The 20,334-nt window shown below is 37.3% G+C and overlaps 1 protein-coding gene across 35 annotated transcripts in view; it reads left to right on the top strand.

The window, feature by feature from the left end:
• The window catches only part of Macf1 (microtubule actin crosslinking factor 1), a 358,063-nt gene that overhangs the window by 298,214 nt on the left and 39,515 nt on the right, over positions 1–20,334 (top strand). For 30 of the 35 annotated variants that reach the window (XM_074080499.1, XM_074080502.1, XM_074080517.1 and 27 more), the window contains 13 exons: positions 3,382–3,543; positions 3,716–3,886; positions 5,345–5,511; positions 8,863–9,022; positions 9,377–9,703; positions 11,022–11,106; positions 11,593–11,834; positions 12,472–12,678; positions 14,541–14,660; positions 15,090–15,197; positions 16,354–16,572; positions 17,715–17,918; positions 19,784–20,015. In XM_074080499.1, the coding sequence (XP_073936600.1) occupies positions 3,382–3,543; positions 3,716–3,886; positions 5,345–5,511; positions 8,863–9,022; positions 9,377–9,703; positions 11,022–11,106; positions 11,593–11,834; positions 12,472–12,678; positions 14,541–14,660; positions 15,090–15,197; positions 16,354–16,572; positions 17,715–17,918; positions 19,784–20,015 (2,404 nt within the window). The remainder of the gene's footprint in view (positions 1–3,381; positions 3,544–3,715; positions 3,887–5,344; positions 5,512–8,862; positions 9,023–9,376; positions 9,704–11,021; positions 11,107–11,592; positions 11,835–12,471; positions 12,679–14,540; positions 14,661–15,089; positions 15,198–16,353; positions 16,573–17,714; positions 17,919–19,783; positions 20,016–20,334) is intronic. The other 5 variants (XM_074080510.1, XM_074080514.1, XM_074080507.1 and 2 more) reach the window with 1 other exon arrangement.

Genomic DNA, 20,334 nt, shown 5'->3' with positions numbered 1-20,334 from the left:
AAAGTACTGTTTTTGCAAAACAGCTTTATTTGGGAGTTGAGAAGACAGGAAGTATTTTTCAGATTTATTTGCGTTAATATTCTGTTTGCTTGTGTTCAAAATAAACTAGGAAATACTTATTCAAAAGTGCTTTCCTATGTTTTTCAATTTATGAAAAATGTTGAAACAAACACCTGTGGTTCCTGTCAACTTAATCTAGAGTGGAGGTGAGAAATGAAGGAATGCATAATACTTACATAGGAAATGTTTGTAAACAAATCTGGGTTTTTTTTTGTGTGTGTATGGGTCTGGGATTTGAACTCAGGACTTCAAATAAATACAATTTTTAAAAAAGAATTACCTCTCCTATGAAAGAGATTGACTATTTATATTTGACTTTTCTGCATCATTTGTGGCATTGTCCAGTAGTACTTCCTGCCACAGTGGAGATACTCTCTGTCTGTGACCCTGCCTGGCACTAGCTTCATGTACCTTTAACCACATAAAATGTGACTAGGAACAGAATTTTTAATTTAAATAACCACAAGTAGCTGCTATTTACCATGCTAGCACAGAAAGAATTTCAGTGCTAGTTGTAGTATGACACAGGATTTGATTATTAGGTAAAAGAAGGCCCTTCTGTGTGGACTTGATGTCTTCCCTCTGTATCTTTGCTTCTGTGCCTTTTTTTTTGCCTTCCCAACTCTCCCTGCCTGCATCACCACCATCATTTTGTTGGAACAAAGCAATTTAAATTTCAGAGTTTTTTCCAATTTTTCTTCAATGTAACTTCTTTAATGTTACAAAATAGAATTATATCACTTCCTTTTTTTCTGGGAACTATGTTGTTGAAGAACAGGTGTTTCTTTTTTTTTCTTTTTTTTTCATTTTTCTTTTATTATTCATATGTGCATACAAGGCTTGGTTCATTTCTCCCCGCTGCCCCCACCCCCTCCCTTACCACCCACTCCGCCCCCTCCCTCTCCCCCCCCTCAATACCCAGCAGAAACTATTTTGCCCTTATTTCTAATTTTGTTGTAGAGAGAGTATAAGCAATAATAGGAAGGAACAAGGGTTTTTGCTGGTTGAGATAAGGATAGCTATACAGGGCATTGACTCACATTGATTTCCTGTGCGTGGGTGTTACCTTCTAGGTTAATTCTTTTTGATCTAACCTTTTCTCTAGTACCTAGAACAGGTGTTTCAACTAAACTACTTTGTTCTCTTGCCTAACAAAATATAATGTAATGAAATTACAGTATAAAATGAAGTGCACTGGTAATTAACCACCTTTGTGACCTTTTTTCAGTCTTTGCTGGGGCTTTCCCTCTTAGCTTACTCACTTATCCAACCATTCTTTCTGGAATCAGATTCCTAATTCTAGTGTGATCTGTGATCCCATATAGACTGACATTACTCTGACCCAAACTTAAAATTTTCTTTCTCTCTTCTGTTTTGTGGTTCTGGGGCTTGAACTCAGGCCTTATAACTCGAGCCACTCCACCAGCCTTTATGTGTGTGTGTGTGTGTGTGAGAGAGAGAGAGAGAGAGAGAGAGAGGGAGAGAGGGTTTTTTGCCTCCTGAGTAGCAAGAATTTTTATAGGTGTGAGCCAGTGCCCGGCTAAAATTTTCATTTATGTTTATTTTTGACCTCTTCCGTTTTCTGTCATTGTCTGGCCTTAATTGACTCAATTGTCTCACTAAAACTGAAGGAACTTTTGTGGAAGAAGAAAAAGAAGTAGGGACTAGTGGAATGGCTCAAGTAGTAGAATACCTGCCTAGTAAGTGTGAGGCCAGGAGTTCAAACCTCTGCTGCCAAAAGAAAAATATATCCAAACTAGTAGGATGTGGTCAATTTTATCTTCCTGTAATGAGAGAAACCTGTTCTTAGTAGCATCTTACTTAGTTTATGTGACTGAGGTTGATAAGGCATTTCTCAACATCATTGTATCATTTTCTTTTGTAATCAGGAGTACTGTTTCAAGATTATTGTCTGTGTGGTCTATGGCCCTGAAACAGAATGAAGTTAAATGGCTACAGGGTAATTAATCTATGAGTTTAGTATTTTTTTTTTCTTCTTCCAGATTTTATTTTTTATTTATTTATTTTTTATTATTCATATGTGCATACAATGCTTGGGTCATTTCTTCCCCCTACCCCCACCCCTTCCCTTACCACCCACTCTGCCCCACCCCCTCGGGAACTGTTTTGCCCTTATCTCTAATTTTGTTGAAGAGAGAGTATAAGCAATAATAGGAAGGAACAAGGGGTTTTGCTAGTTAAGATAAGGATAGCTATACAGGGAGTTGACTCACATTAATTTCATGTGCATATGTGTTACCTTCTAGGTTAATTCTTTTTGATCTAACCTTTTCTCTAGTTCCTGGTCCCCTTATCCTTTTGGCCTCAGTTGCTTTTAAGGTATCTGCTTTAGTTTCTCTGTGTTAAGGACAACAAATGCTAGCTAATATTTTAGGTGTCTTACCTATCCTCATATCTCCCTTGTGGGCTCTCACTTTTATCTTGTGATCAAAAGTTCAATCCTCTTGTTGTGTTTGCCCTTGAGCTAATGTCCACATGTGAGGGAGAACATATGATTTTTGGCCTTTTGGGCCAGGCTAACCTCACTCAGAATGATGTTCTCCAATTCCATCCATTTACCAGCAAATGATAACATTTCGTTCTTCTTCATGGCTGCATAAAATTCCATTGTGTATAGATACTACATTTTGTTAATCCATTCGTCAGTAGTGGGGCATCTTGGCTGTTTCCATAACTGGGCTATTGTGAATAGTGCTGCAATAAACATGGGTGTGCAGGTGCCTCTGGAGTAACCTGTGTCACAGTCTTTTGGGTACATCCCCAAGAGTGGTATTGCTGGATCAAATGGTAGATCAATGTTTACCTTTTGAGTTTAGTATTTTTAACTCTATTAATATATTTAACTAATTGAGTTATTCATCCTAGTAGAGAAGTGCATTGCCTGTTATCACTGGTCAGTTGAAGCTGTTCTTTAAGGTACTTCTTTCATGTTAAATACTTGTCATTTGCTATCATTCTTCCCATTTAGGATTCATATACATTGTACTTACTTTATAGTATTTGAGGCTGATGGTTCACTGTTTCCTATAGCTTTTTGCATTAAAAATTAAGCAACATATAAAAAAATTGTGGGTTAAAGATCTAAGTTGTGACATAACTCTACCTAATTACATGTCCATGGAAGGACCTATTGAAATATGAAACCTTGTGTTTCATTGGTATTTCACTGTTCAGCTGGCTTGTTTTTTCCTTTTTATTCCTTGTCCTCCTTCATTAAATCATAAAAGTATCAAGTCACTGAATGGTATAGAGGGTTTAATATCCTTTAGATTAAATCTTCCTTGGTTTGCAATTATGCAGATGTTTCAGAAAGAGCAAGTGGATCCTCTTCAGATGAAATTGCAGCAGGTGAATGGACTTGGCCAGGGATTAATTCAGAGTGCAGGAAAAAACTGTGATGTGCAGGGCTTAGAACATGACATGGACGAGATCAATGCTCGATGGAATACACTGAATAAGAAGGTAAGTGGCAAGGAGGTAACAAGTGTGCCAGAACCAGAAGGCATTAGAAAAGAGACATCTAAGTCAGCTTTCCTTAGAACCTGAATGCAAATACAGATTTTTCTGATGCAGTCTATAGTTTTAAAAAACACTCTCTCCTTTCTCATAACGAGCTTCCTGGTCTATGACACAGGTTGCACAAAGAATCGCACAACTACAGGAGGCTTTGTTGCATTGTGGAAAGTTTCAAGATGCCTTGGAGCCATTGCTCAGCTGGTTGGCAGACACAGAAGAGCTCATAGCCAGTCAGAAACCTCCATCTGCTGAGTATAAAGTAGTGAAAGCACAGATCCAAGAACAGAAGGTAAGTGAGAATGTGGGGACAGTGAACTGAAACAGCCATAGGGAGTGGTAGACAACACATTTGCTTATGTTTAAGGAACAAATCAGGAATTTAGTAGAATTTAACCTATTCAGTGTCCTCCTGAAAAGAAAGGTGGAGCCAGGCGCCAACAGCTCGTATCTGTAATCCTAGCTACTTGGGACTCTGAGATCAAAACAACCAAGGTTCAAGGCCAGCCTGAACAAATAGTTCATATGACCTCATCTCCAAAATAACAAGCAAAAATGGACTGGCGGCATGGCTCAAGCGTGGAGCACCTACTTTGCAAGTGCAAAGTCCTGAATTCAAACCCCAGTCTCACCAAAAAAAAAAAGAGAGAAAGAAAGGTAGGCGTACACCTATAATCCCAGCACCCAGGAGGCTGGGGCAGGAGGATTGAGAAATTGAGGCCAGCCTAGACTACATAGTGAGACCCTGTCTCAAAAGAAATTAAAAAAAAAAAAAAAAAGTGGAAATTGATATTTCATTGACTTATTTTAATATACTATTTTGCTATGGCATATGTTAGACTAAACTATTGCAGAGTTTTATACCCACTTTGTTATTTCAGGATTGGCAATATTCTAAATAATGTCATATAGCATATACAAGTTTCAATCTATATTTTTTTTGTTAACTTAATTTCTATTTCAATACATTTTTCTTTTTTTAAAAATGTTTATCCTAAAGAAAATTTTATTTTATTCTTTTCCAGCTTTCTTGAGGTATACTGACAAATAAAAATTGTATATATTCAGTGTACAAGGTGATGTTTTGATATACATATGCATTAGGAAATGATTGCCTTAATTGAGCTAATTAGCTTGTTACTTCATTGTAATGGTTTTTAAATTTTTATTTATATTTTGGTGGTACAGGGATTTTAACTCATAGCTTGCCACTTGTTAGACAGATGCTCCACCACTTGAGCCACAAGCCCTTTCTTGCTTTAATTATTTTTTCGGGCAGAGTCTTTAATTTTTGCCCAGGGCCAACCTCAGATCCTGATCTATGTACAACCTACCTCATGGCTGGGATCACAGGCATGAACTGCCACACCCAACTTATTATTTGAGACAGGGTCTCACTAACTTTTTGCCTGGGCTGGCCTTGAACCATCATCCTTCCAATCTTCACCTCCCAAGTATCTGGGATTACAGGCATGTACACAGCCCCATACTAATAATTTTTCAGTGTACTTTTCTCTTGGTTCAAAGAAAGTTCACTGATAATTACATGGCAGTCCCAGCTCCATGTAAAAACTTTGTGGGGGTAGTAAGAACTATGTTATATCTCATGCTTTTGCCTCAACAATGGAAAAAAAAAAACTGTGTTATTCAGTTAAGCTTAGGATTTGGCAAGGTGGGTTGTTTTTTCTTCCCAGTTAAGATTTTCAAATGACCTTGTGTTACACTTTCCATTCTCTTTGAATGTGTACAGTTGCTCCAACGGCTCCTAGATGATCGCAGGGCCACAGTAGACATGCTTCAAGCAGAAGGAGGGAGAATTGCCCAATCAGCTGAGCTAGCTGATAGAGAGAAAATCACTGGGCAGTTGGAGAGTCTTGAAAGTAGATGGACTGAACTGCTCAGCAAGGCAGCAGCCAGGTAAGGCCACAGAGGCTTTCAGAAATGGTTTGAAGATTTGTTTTGTCCTGTGTTTGACTTACTATTCCAGAAGTGCTTTTAAAGTTCCTGGGTGACTCATCATGTACTGCTTTGGAAGATGTTTAATGGCTTTTATTTGAAGAGTGAAAAGTTTTTAGAGATGAGTCTCATAACCAGAGTGACTCTTAGGAAAGAGTGATTCAGCTACCCATAAATCTGTGAGAACTGGAAGACTCATTGATTATGTAGTTGTTCTGCTGCAATATTGACAAATCCAGGCTCCTACAATCTAGCCAAAGTGTTCAAAACAGATTTTTTCCCTTTCTATGTATAAATAATGCTTTTGATACTTGGTATTGAAATTTGTTATATTTCTTTTCTGTTAGGTGATTTTAGGCATTGTTGCATCTGTGAGCTAGTCTGTGGTTTTGTTAAATATACTGGCTTTCCAGAGATGCATGGTTAGCCTTCAATAGCAAAAATACAGGCAGCGTACTTTGCTCCTACAAGGAAGTGCTTTCTCTTTCAATAACTAAAAATAACCCTCATACCACTTGTACGTCATGTGAAGTGTCTTTACTTTTAGCTTATACTGTCCTGGTTTTAAATGCTAGATAATTGGAAATCAGTCAGAGAGAGTACAGTTGATCATTGTTATATTCTCTCAGTTTCCTAGGTAGCCAGTGATCATCTTCAAATGACTAGTTTATCTGTCTCTGTACTTCTACCTGCCTATAACTTGCTTATTTCTCATCAGAGTTGCAAAGTATGGCTTGTCCATGTTAGGGGAAGAAACAAAATTGAAATAATTTAACTTTTTTTTTTCTTTTTAATTTCCAGATTTGCACTGCTTTTTTCCCTTTTCTGTTTGTCAGTCTGTTAGTGGTACTGTTAGTTACCTGGACTTAAAAACCTCAACCCTACTTTTACTTATTTATTTATTTTTGTGGTACTAGAGTTTGAACTCAGCCTCACACTTGCTAGGCAGGCACTATACCACTTGAGCCTCTTTGCCAGCCCAATTTTGTGTTGAGTTTTTTTGAGATAGAATCTTGAGAACTATTTGCCTGGGGGCTGGCTTCTAACTTCAATCCTCCTGATCCCTGCTTCCCATGTAGCTAGGATTACAAGTGTGAGACATTGGGGCCCAGCCTTTATCTTTATCTTTCCTTTGTACCTACAGATATCAGGATACTAAATTCTGTTCTTTTAACTTCAATAGTAAGCTTCCTATCCATCCCTTTCTCTAATTTATGTTGTCCTAAGTTTATAATTTATGAGCTCTCATTTGGGCTATTTGAGGTACTTTCCTAACTAATCACTCTTATACCACTTACTCTCAGACCTTTCCTTCTTCCCGTCCCCCAGTTATGAGTGAACCTTTTTCAGGTTAACCTCTGATCATATCTCAAAGATAAGTAAGACTTCCTGTTGTCTATAAAATAAAATATAACCTCTTTAACTCTACATTCAAAGCCTTCTAGTATTTGGCCCTAACCTACCTGTCCTAACTTCTACTATACTTTTTCCTCACTCTGTATTAGGAGCAAAGTAAACTATATTCTGTTCTTTGATATCTTTTGTTAGTCTCCTAACCCTGCATCTTTTTTGATGGTGTTACCTTCTCCTTGTGCTTTTGTCCCTCTCCCCTTCCATGAATCTGTTCTTTTCTCATGACACAAAATAACTTCTTCTACCTCTTACCTGCCATAACTCTATAGATATCTGTATCTTGCATTTTGGCCATTACTTTATATATGTATCTCCCTGGTCCATAAGTCCCTTAAAATCAGATTTGCTTGTATATATCTTTTTATTACTCATTCTAACGTACTTCATGTATTTTCCTAGCCTAATACAGTTTCTGGGTCAGAAAAAAGAGAAATAAGAAGAATAGTTTGATTTCCTGCATTCTAAAGATTTATATTTGAATTCATTAAATTTGGATATTTATAAATTCTGAATTATTATAGTGCCTCTCTTAATACCCTAAGTCTTATTACGTGAAGTTTTTCAATCTTTCAGATTCTAAAATCAGAGATGCATCAGGAAAGCATAGAATTAAAGACAATTTTAAAATGAAATTCCGACTTAATAATATTTATGATAATATGTTTTAGTTTCATTGATTCAAGATCTGTTTCGAAGGCTGGCATAAACTAGGAAAGGAAATCCTGTATTTAAGCTATAACTTTAAAATGCTTGCATCTAAGAATATGTTTTTCTTTATTTTCAAATATAATTGAATTTCTAGATAATTAAAATGCTAAATCTCTTTATTTAAACCATTTCTTAGTAAAATAAGTTTGTTAGAGTGTAACCAGATTAGACCTGACACAAAACAGGCATTAAGTAAAGTTTTACTGAAGTACATCACATGATCCCAAGCCTTTCCAAATGTTATCAAATTCAGTGTGTATTTAGTAATGCAAAATCAGCATTAGAGCCTTCCATTACAAATCTGGGTAATGGTAGTAACTTTACTGTCTGCCTTCTCAAGCTTCCTCATTCAGGCCCTTCTCCCTTTTATAATTTGTTGCTTTTAATCTATAGAGTTCTTGAAACCCAAGCTTAGTGTGGATTTTAATAGTAAATGAGAGTTAAGATTCAAAGTAAGCAATAAAGTGTATGCTTTTGCTTTTGCTTTTGGCTGCTGTTCGAGTGACAGATTTGGCCAGTTTGGGGTTATTATTATTATTATTGCCATAAATCTGGATTCAAAGTTATGTTCTAGGCTTCAAATTGCCAAAAGCCTGACTGGATTTTTGGAGCTGAGGAATGAATTCTAGATCCTGGAATTATACTACCTTTGTCTTCAGATATTCTTCACTGACATGTGTAGGGTAGCAATGATATACATGAAGACTAGTGATTTTTGACTCCCTTAAACTTAACTTTGACCACATGTTCAGGTGGTACTCATGCTATATTCCATTTTGACATGTATCGAGATGGTGTAAGGAGATAGAGCATTACAAAATCTGATTCTACAAACTAGGGGCATGGCTCAAGTAGTAGAGGGCTTGCCTAGCAAGTATGAAATTCTAGCCCTCATTCTACTGTTGCTACAACTCATTGGGTAACTGGAGAAATGTTTTTATCTTCAGGGCCAATTGTCTCTTTCATAGCAGAGGAGTAATTATCCTGCCTACCTTACATATTATGACAGGATCAAAATAAAGAAATGCTGTAAAAAACCTTTACAACAGTAAATTAGTACCTAATATGTGTTCTGTTTATTGTTGATATTTAAACTATATGTGGTAAATACTATTCTTTTACTGAATTTGATACTTTATGAGTCTTAATATGACTTTGTGCCTGAGCAACTTATTCTATATATTTGTGTAGGCAAAAACAACTGGAAGATATCCTGGTTCTGGCCAAACAATTCCATGAGACAACTGAGCCTATTTCTGACTTCTTATCTGTCACAGAGAAAAAACTTGCTAACTCAGAACCTGTTGGTACTCAGACTGCCAAAATTCAGCAGCAGATCATTCGGCATAAGGTAGGAAGGAGTTCATGTAAACGAAACTCAGAAATTGGCAGGGGTGGGGGTGAGGGTTAAGAAATCCTAGAAATTAAAGAACTGCCTGTAACGTTCTAAAAGATGTGTTTTATGGGCTTTAGAGTTTAATATAAAATATGGTCAATTATCATTGAAGTAGAAGTAGAAATTAATAGGCTACCATCAGTGAAAAAACAAACAAGACAGCCTTTGTTCCACTTCTTATATTCTTTTTGCCCTGCAGTAGGTGAATGTTTTTATTATTTAATTTGTCATATCATTTGTTATTTATTTCATGTTTGCCTTTCATTTGTTTTGTTTCTGCTATTCATTTTTTTCCATCTGGATTTCCAGGCTCTGAAGGAAGAAATAGAAAACCATGGAACAGATGTGCACCAGGCAGTCAAAATTGGGCAGTCCCTCTCCTCCCTGACATGTCCTGCAGAACAGGGTGTGCTGTCAGAAAAGCTAGACTCATTGCAGGCCCGATACAGTGAGATTCAAGACTGGTGCTGTCGGAAGGCAGCCCTGCTTGAACAAGCACTGTCCAATGCTAGACTGTTTGGGGAAGATGAGGTGGAGGTGCTCAACTGGCTGGCTGAGGTTGAGGACAAGCTCAGTTCAGTGTTCATAAAGGATTACAGACAGGATGTCCTACAGAAACAGCATGCTGACCATCTGGTATTTGTGTTTTCCATTCTTATTGGTTATGTTACTAAGTTATTTTGTCATTTTGATAATGTGGTTTTTTTCATGTCTTTTCTTTTTTGTTCTTCATTCCAAACACTTCAATTTTATGTTATGCATAAGTACATAGTGTACTTAGTGCTAAGTACTAATCTTTTTTGGACAGGTCCATGAAAATATTTATATTTAACAAACTGAGTAATTCTATAAGATGGTGCAGGGTATATGTAGTCAGTGCCCATCTCACCTCCAACTCATTCTTTACATCATTAGGCAGTAGTATATCACTAGGTTTCCATTTGAGCAGATTTATGGAAGAGAATGTACTTTAACAAAACCAAATAAATTTAAATAGTGCTAAGGACTTGATCATGTGGTTGTAACTTTCAGAGTATTTCTAGAATTTATATACTCAAATTCCAGGGATTCAGTGTCATCTTAAATGAAAGAACATGACTGTTTAAATTTTTCCCACCAGTACTGGGGATTGAACTCAGGGCCACATGCTGGTTAGGCAAGCGCTCTACCACTTACGCCATGTCCCACATCCCTATTTCAGTTTATTTTTATGGAAACTTTTTGAGGGTAGTAAAAATAAGCAAGGCAATTTTTTCAATAATCAAAATTCTTTTCCTTCATCAACTTCACATAGGGAGAATTTTTACCAGGATCTCGATTTAAGTCAACCAGTTCTTACCCACTTCTTTTGACTTTTCTGTCTTACTCTTTATTTTGGACATAGTGGATATTTTTGATGAATTTCACTTCTACCTTTTTTGGGTTCAGGTTTAGTACTGATAGTTTGGTAAAGCCAATTTAATACTAAATCTTTTCTCATCCAGCATAAATAAAAAGCTTGCCTAAAAGTATCCAACTTAAGTATTTTGAATAATCAGTGGGATAATCAAGTAAATAATAAGGGAATCAAATACCTAATTTTAAACCGAACTGATACTCTTTAAATTTGGCCTTAAACATCTCACATTTCTTTTTCTTTTTTTTTTTTTTTTTTTTTTGGTTAATTTTTTTTTTTAATTAGGATATATTCGTTGTACAGGGGGAATTCGTTGTGACAATTAGATCACCTCTACCATCTCTCCTCCTCAGCCCCCTCCCTGCCCCACTTAAAGCAATTGCAAGAAATTTCTTTGTTCTATTTCATATAATTATATGAAGTTTATCAACCACATACCCTCACCTTGATCTCCATTCATCCTTCCCCCTCCTAATAGTACCCCCTCCCCTCAAGATCTCACATTTCTTTCCTTTGTTGTGACATAGTTTTGGAATTAATGATATTCTTTCCTTTCAGGCTTTAAATGAAGAGATTGTTAATAGAAAGAAGAATGTAGATCAAGCTATTAAAAATGGTCAGGCTCTTCTAAAACAAACCACAGGTACTTTGAAAAGTGCATCTTTTAGCACATCTCTGGTCTCAAAGACAGTTATGCATCCAAAGAAGTAAGCACCCTGCATTAGCTACTTCTCTTTTATATATGAGAAAACTTAGTATTTACTGATTATATTACCATGTGCTCCAGAAAGGCTGATGACCTATGTTCCTATTTCCTGCCAAATCATTAGTTTTCTCACATTTAGTTATAGATGATGATTCCTCCTACCCTTCAGTATGTTGAATGCTAGCAAGGTTCTGGAATACCTAGAAACTCCTGCAGCTAAACTTAGCTCTTAAGCTCAGAAGTGGCTTCCTTTATCAAGTGAAAGGTTTATTTCCCACTTATCCTTAGTATGGGATATTAGGTAGAGTCATAACCACAGAGAGACCTATAAAATTTAAGCTCTAGCTTGAAGTCAGGGCACTAAAGGGACAGCCTTATCCCCAGAGCTATTAAATATGAATAGCTTTGTGCTGTTCTCCACAGGTGAAGAGGTGTTACTTATCCAGGAGAAACTGGATGGAATAAAGACCCGCTACGCAGATATCACAGTCACTAGTTCCAAGGCCCTCCGGACTTTAGAGCAAGCCCGGCAGCTGGCCACTAAGTTTCAGTCTACATATGAAGAACTGACTGCATGGCTAAGGGAGGTGGAGGAGGAGCTGGCAACCAGTGGAGGACAGTCTCCCACAGGGGAGCAGATACCCCAGTTTCAACAAAGACAGAAGGTGAGCCATCATTCCACACTGTAAAAGGAATAAAAAGGTTTCATCTTTGTCAGAATTCTGTTTCATCACCTTTCCCTTAAATCAAAACCAAAAACCTGCTTTCTCTCTTGTTTGCTCATGGACAGTAAGATTTGACATAAAGACATATATAGGGACTCTTGTTATGGTCTGAAGAAGAAGTTGAATCCCAAATCCCTTGGAAGTTTACTTGCTATGTAACATAATTTACCTTCATGCTTTGTGCTTATATTTGATTCTCCTGCAGGATCTGTCGAAGTTCTAGATGCACAGAAATACTGTGTCGATATTTGTTAAGTTAAATGACTGTGGTTAAAACATATTTCTTCATTTCTATTAAAGTAATGGTGGGGGGCAAGGGAGGACGGACAGAGTACTGTTTGTTTTACCCACAGACAGTCTGGCTCAAGCCTTGCGGACAGTTCTAAGTAAGCAGAAGCTAAGCCTAAATTCAGGCTTAAGAATGATTGAAAAATCTGAGACAAGAAAAAAAAAATAACTGAAGGAAAGAGGTCAGTGCCCTGCTGGGATGTGTGTAGAGATAGCACTTTCTACCCAGCACAGCTGCTAATGTGCTTTATTTAGCAAAGTATGGCCTGAAAACCTTTTCCCTCCTTAGGAATTGAAGAAGGAGGTCATGGAGCACAGGCTGGTGTTGGACACAGTGAATGAGGTGAGCCGTGCTCTCTTAGAGCTGGTGCCCTGGAGAGCCAGAGAAGGGCTAGATAAACTTGTGTCTGATGCCAACGAGCAGTACAAACTGATCAGCGACACTATTGGACAAAGAGTGGATGAAATTGATGCTGCTATTCAGAGATCACAACAGGTAATGTTTATAATGCCCTGCATTAATGTTTTAGGCAGTGAAGATGGATAAGTGAGGTTCAGTACTGTTGACCTACCTAAGTATGGGCTCAATAATAAGAATAATGAGATCAAGATAAATATGATGCAACAGATGTATTTCAGTGATGAGAAATGATTGGATAGAGGTTTATGAGGGTGGATCCAGATTTGATCCAAAAACATTTGACATCTTTGGGTAGACAAGCTTGAACCATGCCTCCAGCCCTTTTTACTTTATTTTTTTGTGCAGTGGCTCACATTTTTGCCCACGCCAGTCTGGACCACGGTCCTCCTATTTATGCCTCCTGTTTAGCTGAAATGAAAGGTGTGCACCACTATGCCCAGCTTATTGGTTTAGGTGGGGTCTCACTCCTCCTCTCCCCCAGGGCTAGCCTCAAACCTCAGTCCTCCTAATTTCTGCCTCCCATGTAGCTGGGATTACAAACATGAGCCACTGCACCCAAGTAATGACCTTTTCTTAATGATTGGTCCAGCAGTGATGGGAGTAGATAATAAGTAGAACCAAAAAGTCCAGTGCATCATCATCTTAGTTTGACATAATCAAACTGTATTAGCATGTAAGAGGGGATGGAGCCAAGAGTTATAATTACTATTAAATATGCAAACCAAAATAGCAAAGCAATCTAAAATAGAACCTCTCAGTGAACACAGGTGTCATATTTCTCCTGATCTTTTTTTCTTTCCTGCTTCTGGAGGGAGAAAAAGTTACCTACTTTATTCCATAGCTGGATATGCACTTTTTTTTTTTTTTAAGACAGGGTTCCCTTTGTGGCTCAGGCTGGCCTCGAACTCAAAATCCTCCTTTCTCAGCCTCCTGAGTGCTGGAATTACCAGCATACACCATCACACACTCAGCTAGATATGCACCTATTATGTGCCATAGCACAAAAAGATATTATTATAACATGACTCTTTGGATCTATGGTGATAAGCAAATGCTTTCTGAACCATGCAAGTTTTTTCTGACGCCAAGTACATTTTTACAGTGTGTCTTTAGGGTAATCCCTATTCTTGACCAGACACTTTAATATTCAATTTAGGAGAAGCTTACTTTCCTCTTTAAATACAAGCAGAAATCTGGAAAATCTGAAAACTCAAAATGCTTCAAAATCCATAACTTAAAATTTTTTATTAGGGATGTTCAACCAGTAGAATTGTCTGTACTGGTATTCCAGTATTCAGAAACTTCTAACATCTCAAACACTTCTGTATCTAAGCATCTCTGATAAGGGGTACCAAGTCTGTATTAGCATAGACTGGCAGAGTTGGAGAGGAAGAGAGTATAGACTGAGTGATCCCCCATGATCAGCAGTTCTTGGAACATGTTCTTGGTTTCCTTGTTGCATAGCCACTTAAAGATTTGGTGTTCTGGGGTCTTGTGCTTCTCCAGCTAAGCAGGTACTTCCAAGTTAACTTTACTCAGTTGCCGGTGGCCATTTTAAGTTTATATTTAAACATCTAACTAAAACTACTACTGCTCAGTGTTGGGGTAGGAAAGAGGATTGGCAGAAAGTGAAGCTTCACAAAAGCACTCTGATGAAAAACGTATTTCTTTTGAAAGATATCAGTTTCTGTTGTTTCTAACTGTAGGGCCACCTGCTGTGATTTGTAACTTCTTTTAAAAGGAGTTGAAATGTGATCAATTCTAATTTGTGTGCCTCTTGATATGTGACTTTTATGAAATTCTTCTCGGTTTTGACTTTGTGAGATAAAAACTGTTACTGGAAATCCAGGCCTTTCTGTGTTGAATGAATTACGTTTCTCAGGAGGAGACCTTAGCTGTATGTTAACTTACTCACTTTTCTTCGATACATATTTTAGTATGAACAGGCTGCTGATGCAGAACTAGCTTGGGTTGCTGAAACAAAACGGAAACTCATGGCACTGGGTCCAATTCGCCTAGAACAGGACCAAACCACAGCTCAGCTGCAGGTACAGAAGGTAAGGATGAAATCCAAAGCTCTCCCTGTGTCCAGAGACAGTTAAATCATCAGTATCTTAGAGTGACCTGGAAAAAGTCAAGTGGAATGATTTAATAGAATGATAGTGGATAGAAATTAATTTTATATGTTCTTTGTTGGGGTGAGGAAAAACATTTTTTTTTCTTTATGGAAAAGGATAAGTTGGGCCCATTAATCCAGGAAAGAATAGTTAGCAATTTCCTAGATAATTTTTAGGAGGAAAGGTGTTTTTGTAAGCTACCAAAAAGGTAAGCAAGAATTAAAGATGTTGGATAGACAAAAATGTCAGACTTCATTAGAATAAATTTTTATTTGTCTTTAAATGGAATTTTCCATAGGTTATATCTTAACCTTTCACAGACTCAGGGTCCTTTTACTTCTTGACTTAACTAACATTTACTTTTCAAAGGCTTTCTCTATTGACATCATTCGCCACAAAGATTTAATGGATGAACTCTTCAGTCACCGTGGTGAAATCTTTGGGACATGTGGAGAGGAACAGAAAGCTGTATTACAGGTGAATTATAGTTATTATCATCATATTATTCTTCGTCATGGTAAATAACAAGTACAATTGTAAAATAATATTTTAAAGTTTCTTTCTTCTTGAACTTTCTTTTCACTGATGTTGATTGAATTCCAACTGGATGTCCTTCAGACTCTTGACCCTGTTATTCACAAATGTCTAAACAGCTATACTACATAATATGAAATATGTTTTAAATCTTTTTTCATTATAACAGAGCAATTGCTGCTTATCCTCAGTTCATAGGAATGTTTTGAGTGACTTTTTATAGTATTTATAGTAGGTTTTTCAGAACTATATTTAGATATTAATTCCTTCCTAAAGACCATATCTATTTTTGTAAAGAAAGGACTGGTCAAGATAGTTTATACATCAGTTTTGGTTTCTTAAAATAATACAGTAGGGCAAAGTATTATAACATATGTCTCTAACACCAGCACTTGGGAGACTGAGGCAGGAGGATCCTAAATTCCAGGTCAATCTGGGCTACATAACAAGACCCTGTTTCAAAAATAAAGCCTATGTCTAACTGATATATCCTTAGAAATCAATAGAGTTGTCTTTCATTAGCATACTCTATCATAGCCTCTGAGATGTTCAGCTTTATAATTCTGATATAGTAATGCTGTATCATTATTGTGTATTACTGCTAAAAAGTTAATTTTGTGGTGCTTTTCTTAAATTACCTTTAAAAGTAATTTTTTTAGCGGGTTGGAATAGGCAGGACTAGACTTTGAACTTGAGACTTCACATTTCCTCTACCACTTGAGCCACTCTTCCAGCCCTTTTTTGTGTTGGGTATTTCTGAGATAGGGTCTCAAAAACTATTTGCTTGGACTGGCCTTGAGCCATGACCCTGCTGATCTCTGCCTCCTGAGTAGCTAGAATTACAGGCACGAGCTACCAGTACCCAGCTTAAAACTAAATTTTTTTAAATTACAGAAATACACATGTATGCTAGGAAAATTAGAAAATTTGAATAAATAAGAGAAGAAAAAAAAAATCACTTGAAATCTTATTAGATTACCCCGTAGTGGGTAATAATATTGTGTGTGTTCCTTTAGAATTCTTAATGTATATATACCTACACTTTTTTTTTTTCTTGAAAGAATGATTCATAATATTCTTTTTTGGTTTTGGCTCAAAGGAAAAGACAGAGTGTCTAATACAACAATATGAAGCCATTAGTCTACTCAATTCAGAGCGTTATGCCCGCCTAGAGCGAGCACAAGTCTTGGTGAACCAGTTTTGGGAAACTTACGAAGAGCTTAGCCCTTGGATTGAGGAAACTCGGGGACTAATAGCACAGTTACCTCCTCCAGCAATTGATCATGAACAGCTCAGGCAGCAGCAAGAGGAAATGAGGGTAAGGGACATGCCACCTTTTATTTTATTGCAGAATTAAAATGGTCTCTGTAATTTATTCAAAAACAGCATATTTATTAGTGTCTATTGGTTGCAAGTTTTATGTTATAAAGTTCATTCTTAATCAGCTTAGAATTTCTTTTCACGATAAAAATACATTCTGAATTATTTCCCTCATCATTTAATATGAGTTGATTAAATAATAAGACTATAGAAGTATCGAGAACCTGTGTATTAACAGAGGTAAAGAACTAAGTAGGGCTGGTGGTGTAGCTCAGTGGTAAAACACTTGCCTAGCATGTGCAAGTCCCTGGGCTTGATCCCTAGTACTACTAAAAAAAAAAAGAGCTATCTAAAAACCAAAGAAATTTAAAATATTTCTGAGGATGATAATGTCAGACTTTAGATATGGTTGGATGTTTCCACTTGGCTAGGCTCCGACTAAAGTAGAGTTGGGAAGGAATTATCAGACAGCATTTGCTGAATATCATTAAGATGAAAGGGAAATTTATAGACATTTCAACAGTAATGTTTATTGTGCATATTACTATCCCCATTTTCCTGTAAGTGGAAGATGTGACCTAGAAGTATCAGGAACGTCAAAAAGTAGTTAGATTACCAGAATGATTGCTATACATAATTTACCCTATTTAGTATCTTTCAGTCTGGGGTGATAAACCAGTATTAAACCATGTAAATTACAATATGGTACATAGAAAGCATATATAAGTACAGAAGAGGGCGGGATAGAATGGTGTGACTGGCTTGGCAGAGTGAGAAAGGATGTGTCCAGGAAGGCTTCCATGATGATGACACATCTGAACTGGTTTTTGAAAATTAAGAGAATTAGATAGCATCAGAGCCCAAGACTTGCATGTTTTTCTGTTTCCACAAAAATGGTAATGTGTTGAGACTTGGTGGTTTTTAACAATTCAGTTTGCTCCTGTGGAAGTTGGTATTAGTGCTGATCAAAGTACCTAAACAAATAAACTGGTACAAAAAAGTGTTCATATTTTGGGGGTTTGTTTACTTGTTTTTCATGGTGCTAGAGATCTAACCCTGTACCTCATGTGTGCTAAATTTGTGCGCTACCACTTATTTATTTTCTACTCATTGTGTCTTAATCCATATTTCTTTCCATAGCAACTAAGGGAATCCATTGCTGAACACAAACCTCATATTGATAAACTATTAAAAATAGGCCCACAACTAAAAGAATTAAACTCTGAAGAAGGGAAAATGGTGGAAGAAAAATACCAGAAAGCAGAAAGCATGTATGCTCAAATAAAAGAAGAGGTGCGGCAACGGGCCCTGGCTCTGGATGAGGCTGTTTCCCAGTCTGCTCAGGTATATGTGTGTGTCTGAGCAAGAGGTCTCCCTGCCAGGAGTGTCCAGACCAGCATGTCAGTAAGACCTTATGGATAGACTAGGAAGCACATGGTAGGCTGACACTCTGTGGAGGACAAGATGTATCTTGGCTGATGTTTATTGATAGTTTCCCTGAAAGCTTCATGTTGTAATGGTCCTTTAGCAGGGATTATTTGGGATAACTTTATCATGTAGATTCAAAAGTCAGGTTCCTATTCGGCCTGTTATTTTTGAGATTTAGAACGACAACACATTAGCTTTCTTGCTCAAGAAGCAACCAACTTTTTAGTTCAGAGAAAGATGCTTCAGTAGGGAGAAATAAGTTGAAGAGAAGCATAAACTGCCAGCAGTGGAATTTAAAGCATGTAACTGCATACTTTTCAACTAATGTATTACTGTTAATAGTACTTTTGTCGTGTCTGGGTATTATATTCCTATGTTTAGTCAGTATTCTTGGTCAATATTTGTACTTACTCAAGTTTTTCCCCCCACCTCCCGTCTCATCTCTCACTCACATTGTGGAATGTGTTACTTTGTGTTGTTGCTGCCTGCTCCTGTCTTCCCCACATCGTCACATTTCATTGTTGTGTTGACTGCGCCCACCATTACAGATTACAGAGGTAAGGTACTCACCCCCAATTGGGATTAGGGTTTTTTGGTTTGTTTGTTTTTTTCTGGTGGGACTCAGGTTTGAACTCAAGGCTTTGTGCTTGCAAAGCAGTAGCTCTGCCACTTGAGCCACATCTCTAGTCCATTGTTCTGGTTATTTTGGAGGTTGGTGGGGGCGGTAAGTGGGGGGGGCATCTCATGAACTTATTTGCACAAGCTGGCCTCTAATCACGATCCTCCTGATCTCAGTCTCCCAAGTAACTAGGGTTACAGGCATGAGCCACTAGCTTGCAGTTTTAGGGTATTCTTATATAACTATAAGTTGAGGGTGTTAGCTATAATGTCAGTGGAGTAAATTTGATTAGTGCCAGTTTCATTTGGGGTAGAATCTACAAATGAGGGAGTAACAGGAAGTAATTTTGTTAAAGAAATTTGATTTTCCTGTAGGATACTTCAGATTGATAAGACTTATACTCAAATTAATGAATCCAGAATTGGTTTTAGGTAGTGTTTTTTAGTTGGTTTTAAGTAGTGTTTTTAGGAGGCAAGCCTACCCATTTTGCTTTCTTTTCTCCCTTCTCTGCATCAGATTATAAAAGAGAATTTATAAGTATAGTCACATTATTCAAAATACCAGAAAATGGGAAGGTAATGGTTCTTTTAGAGTAAGATTAGAGTTGACCTTCCTTAATTACCTTTCATCATGCCAACATATCCTCTCTCACTGTTCATATGGTGGGTTGTTAAATTGCATGCCACAATACTTTTAAACTCCAACTCACGCAGCATATTAAGTTTCCCATTCATTTACATAGCTGATGGAGGTCATCTAACTTTTTGGTCTAGTCTGTTGCATGCAACTGTCATCTGAGATGTTGACATACTGACTCTCACCAGTTTCATAGTCTTGTCCCTTTTTCGTTGTTAGTTGGAATAGGAGAAGCAACTCCTGTTTGTTGTTTCTAGTGACAACAATAATTTGAGTTGATTTCTGGTATATTTCTTAATGTTTTGACTCCTAAAATAAATATTGTCCTTTTTTTTTTCTTCTGATTGCTCAGCTCTGATTTTCTATGTCCCAAATTGTTTCTTAGCCAGACACAACACTTAAAGCCATTGGCCTATGCTGAATACAGGTTATCCTAAATAGTAATAAATTTATACCTTTTCCTTGTACCCTAACATTTCTCCAAGAAGTATTTTACTATGATGGCTAATGTTCCAACTTTGTTTAGTTCCATGATAAAATCGAGCCAATGTTGGAGACTCTGGAGAATCTTTCCTCTCGCCTGCGTATGCCACCCCTGATCCCTGCTGAAGTAGACAAGATCAGAGAGTGCATTAGTGACAATAAGAGTGCCACCATGGAATTAGAAAAACTGCAGCCATCCTTTGAGGCTCTGAAGCGCCGTGGAGAAGAGCTCATTGGACGATCTCAAGGAGCAGACAAGGATCTGGCTGCAAAAGGTGCTTGCTAGATCTAATTTTTTTTTTTTTTTTAAGTCAGTAGAATAAATTCCAGGCTGTGTTTATCTCCAGTATTCTACCAGATGTGTTTCATTGAATGTAAAGGCTGTTCCCAAGTAGAGTGTTCCAGAAAGTCATATGGAAGTCATTTAGAATTCAGAACACATTTTTCCCATTGAAACAAAGTTACAATTGGTAGCTAGATTCCCAGGCCAGGAAATAAATGCTCCTTTAGCCCCAAGTTCAACACAGGCTGATAAAAAGAAGAGATCCCATCTCAGCCTTTTTGTAAGTTAAGGGTTTTATCTTAGCAATACCT

Source organism: Castor canadensis, chromosome 7 (assembly GCF_047511655.1).
Source record: "Castor canadensis chromosome 7, mCasCan1.hap1v2, whole genome shotgun sequence".
Taxonomy (NCBI): domain Eukaryota; kingdom Metazoa; phylum Chordata; class Mammalia; order Rodentia; family Castoridae; genus Castor; species Castor canadensis.
Note: the sequence above shows the minus strand (reverse complement) of the source record. Positions and strands in the feature narration are given on the sequence as shown.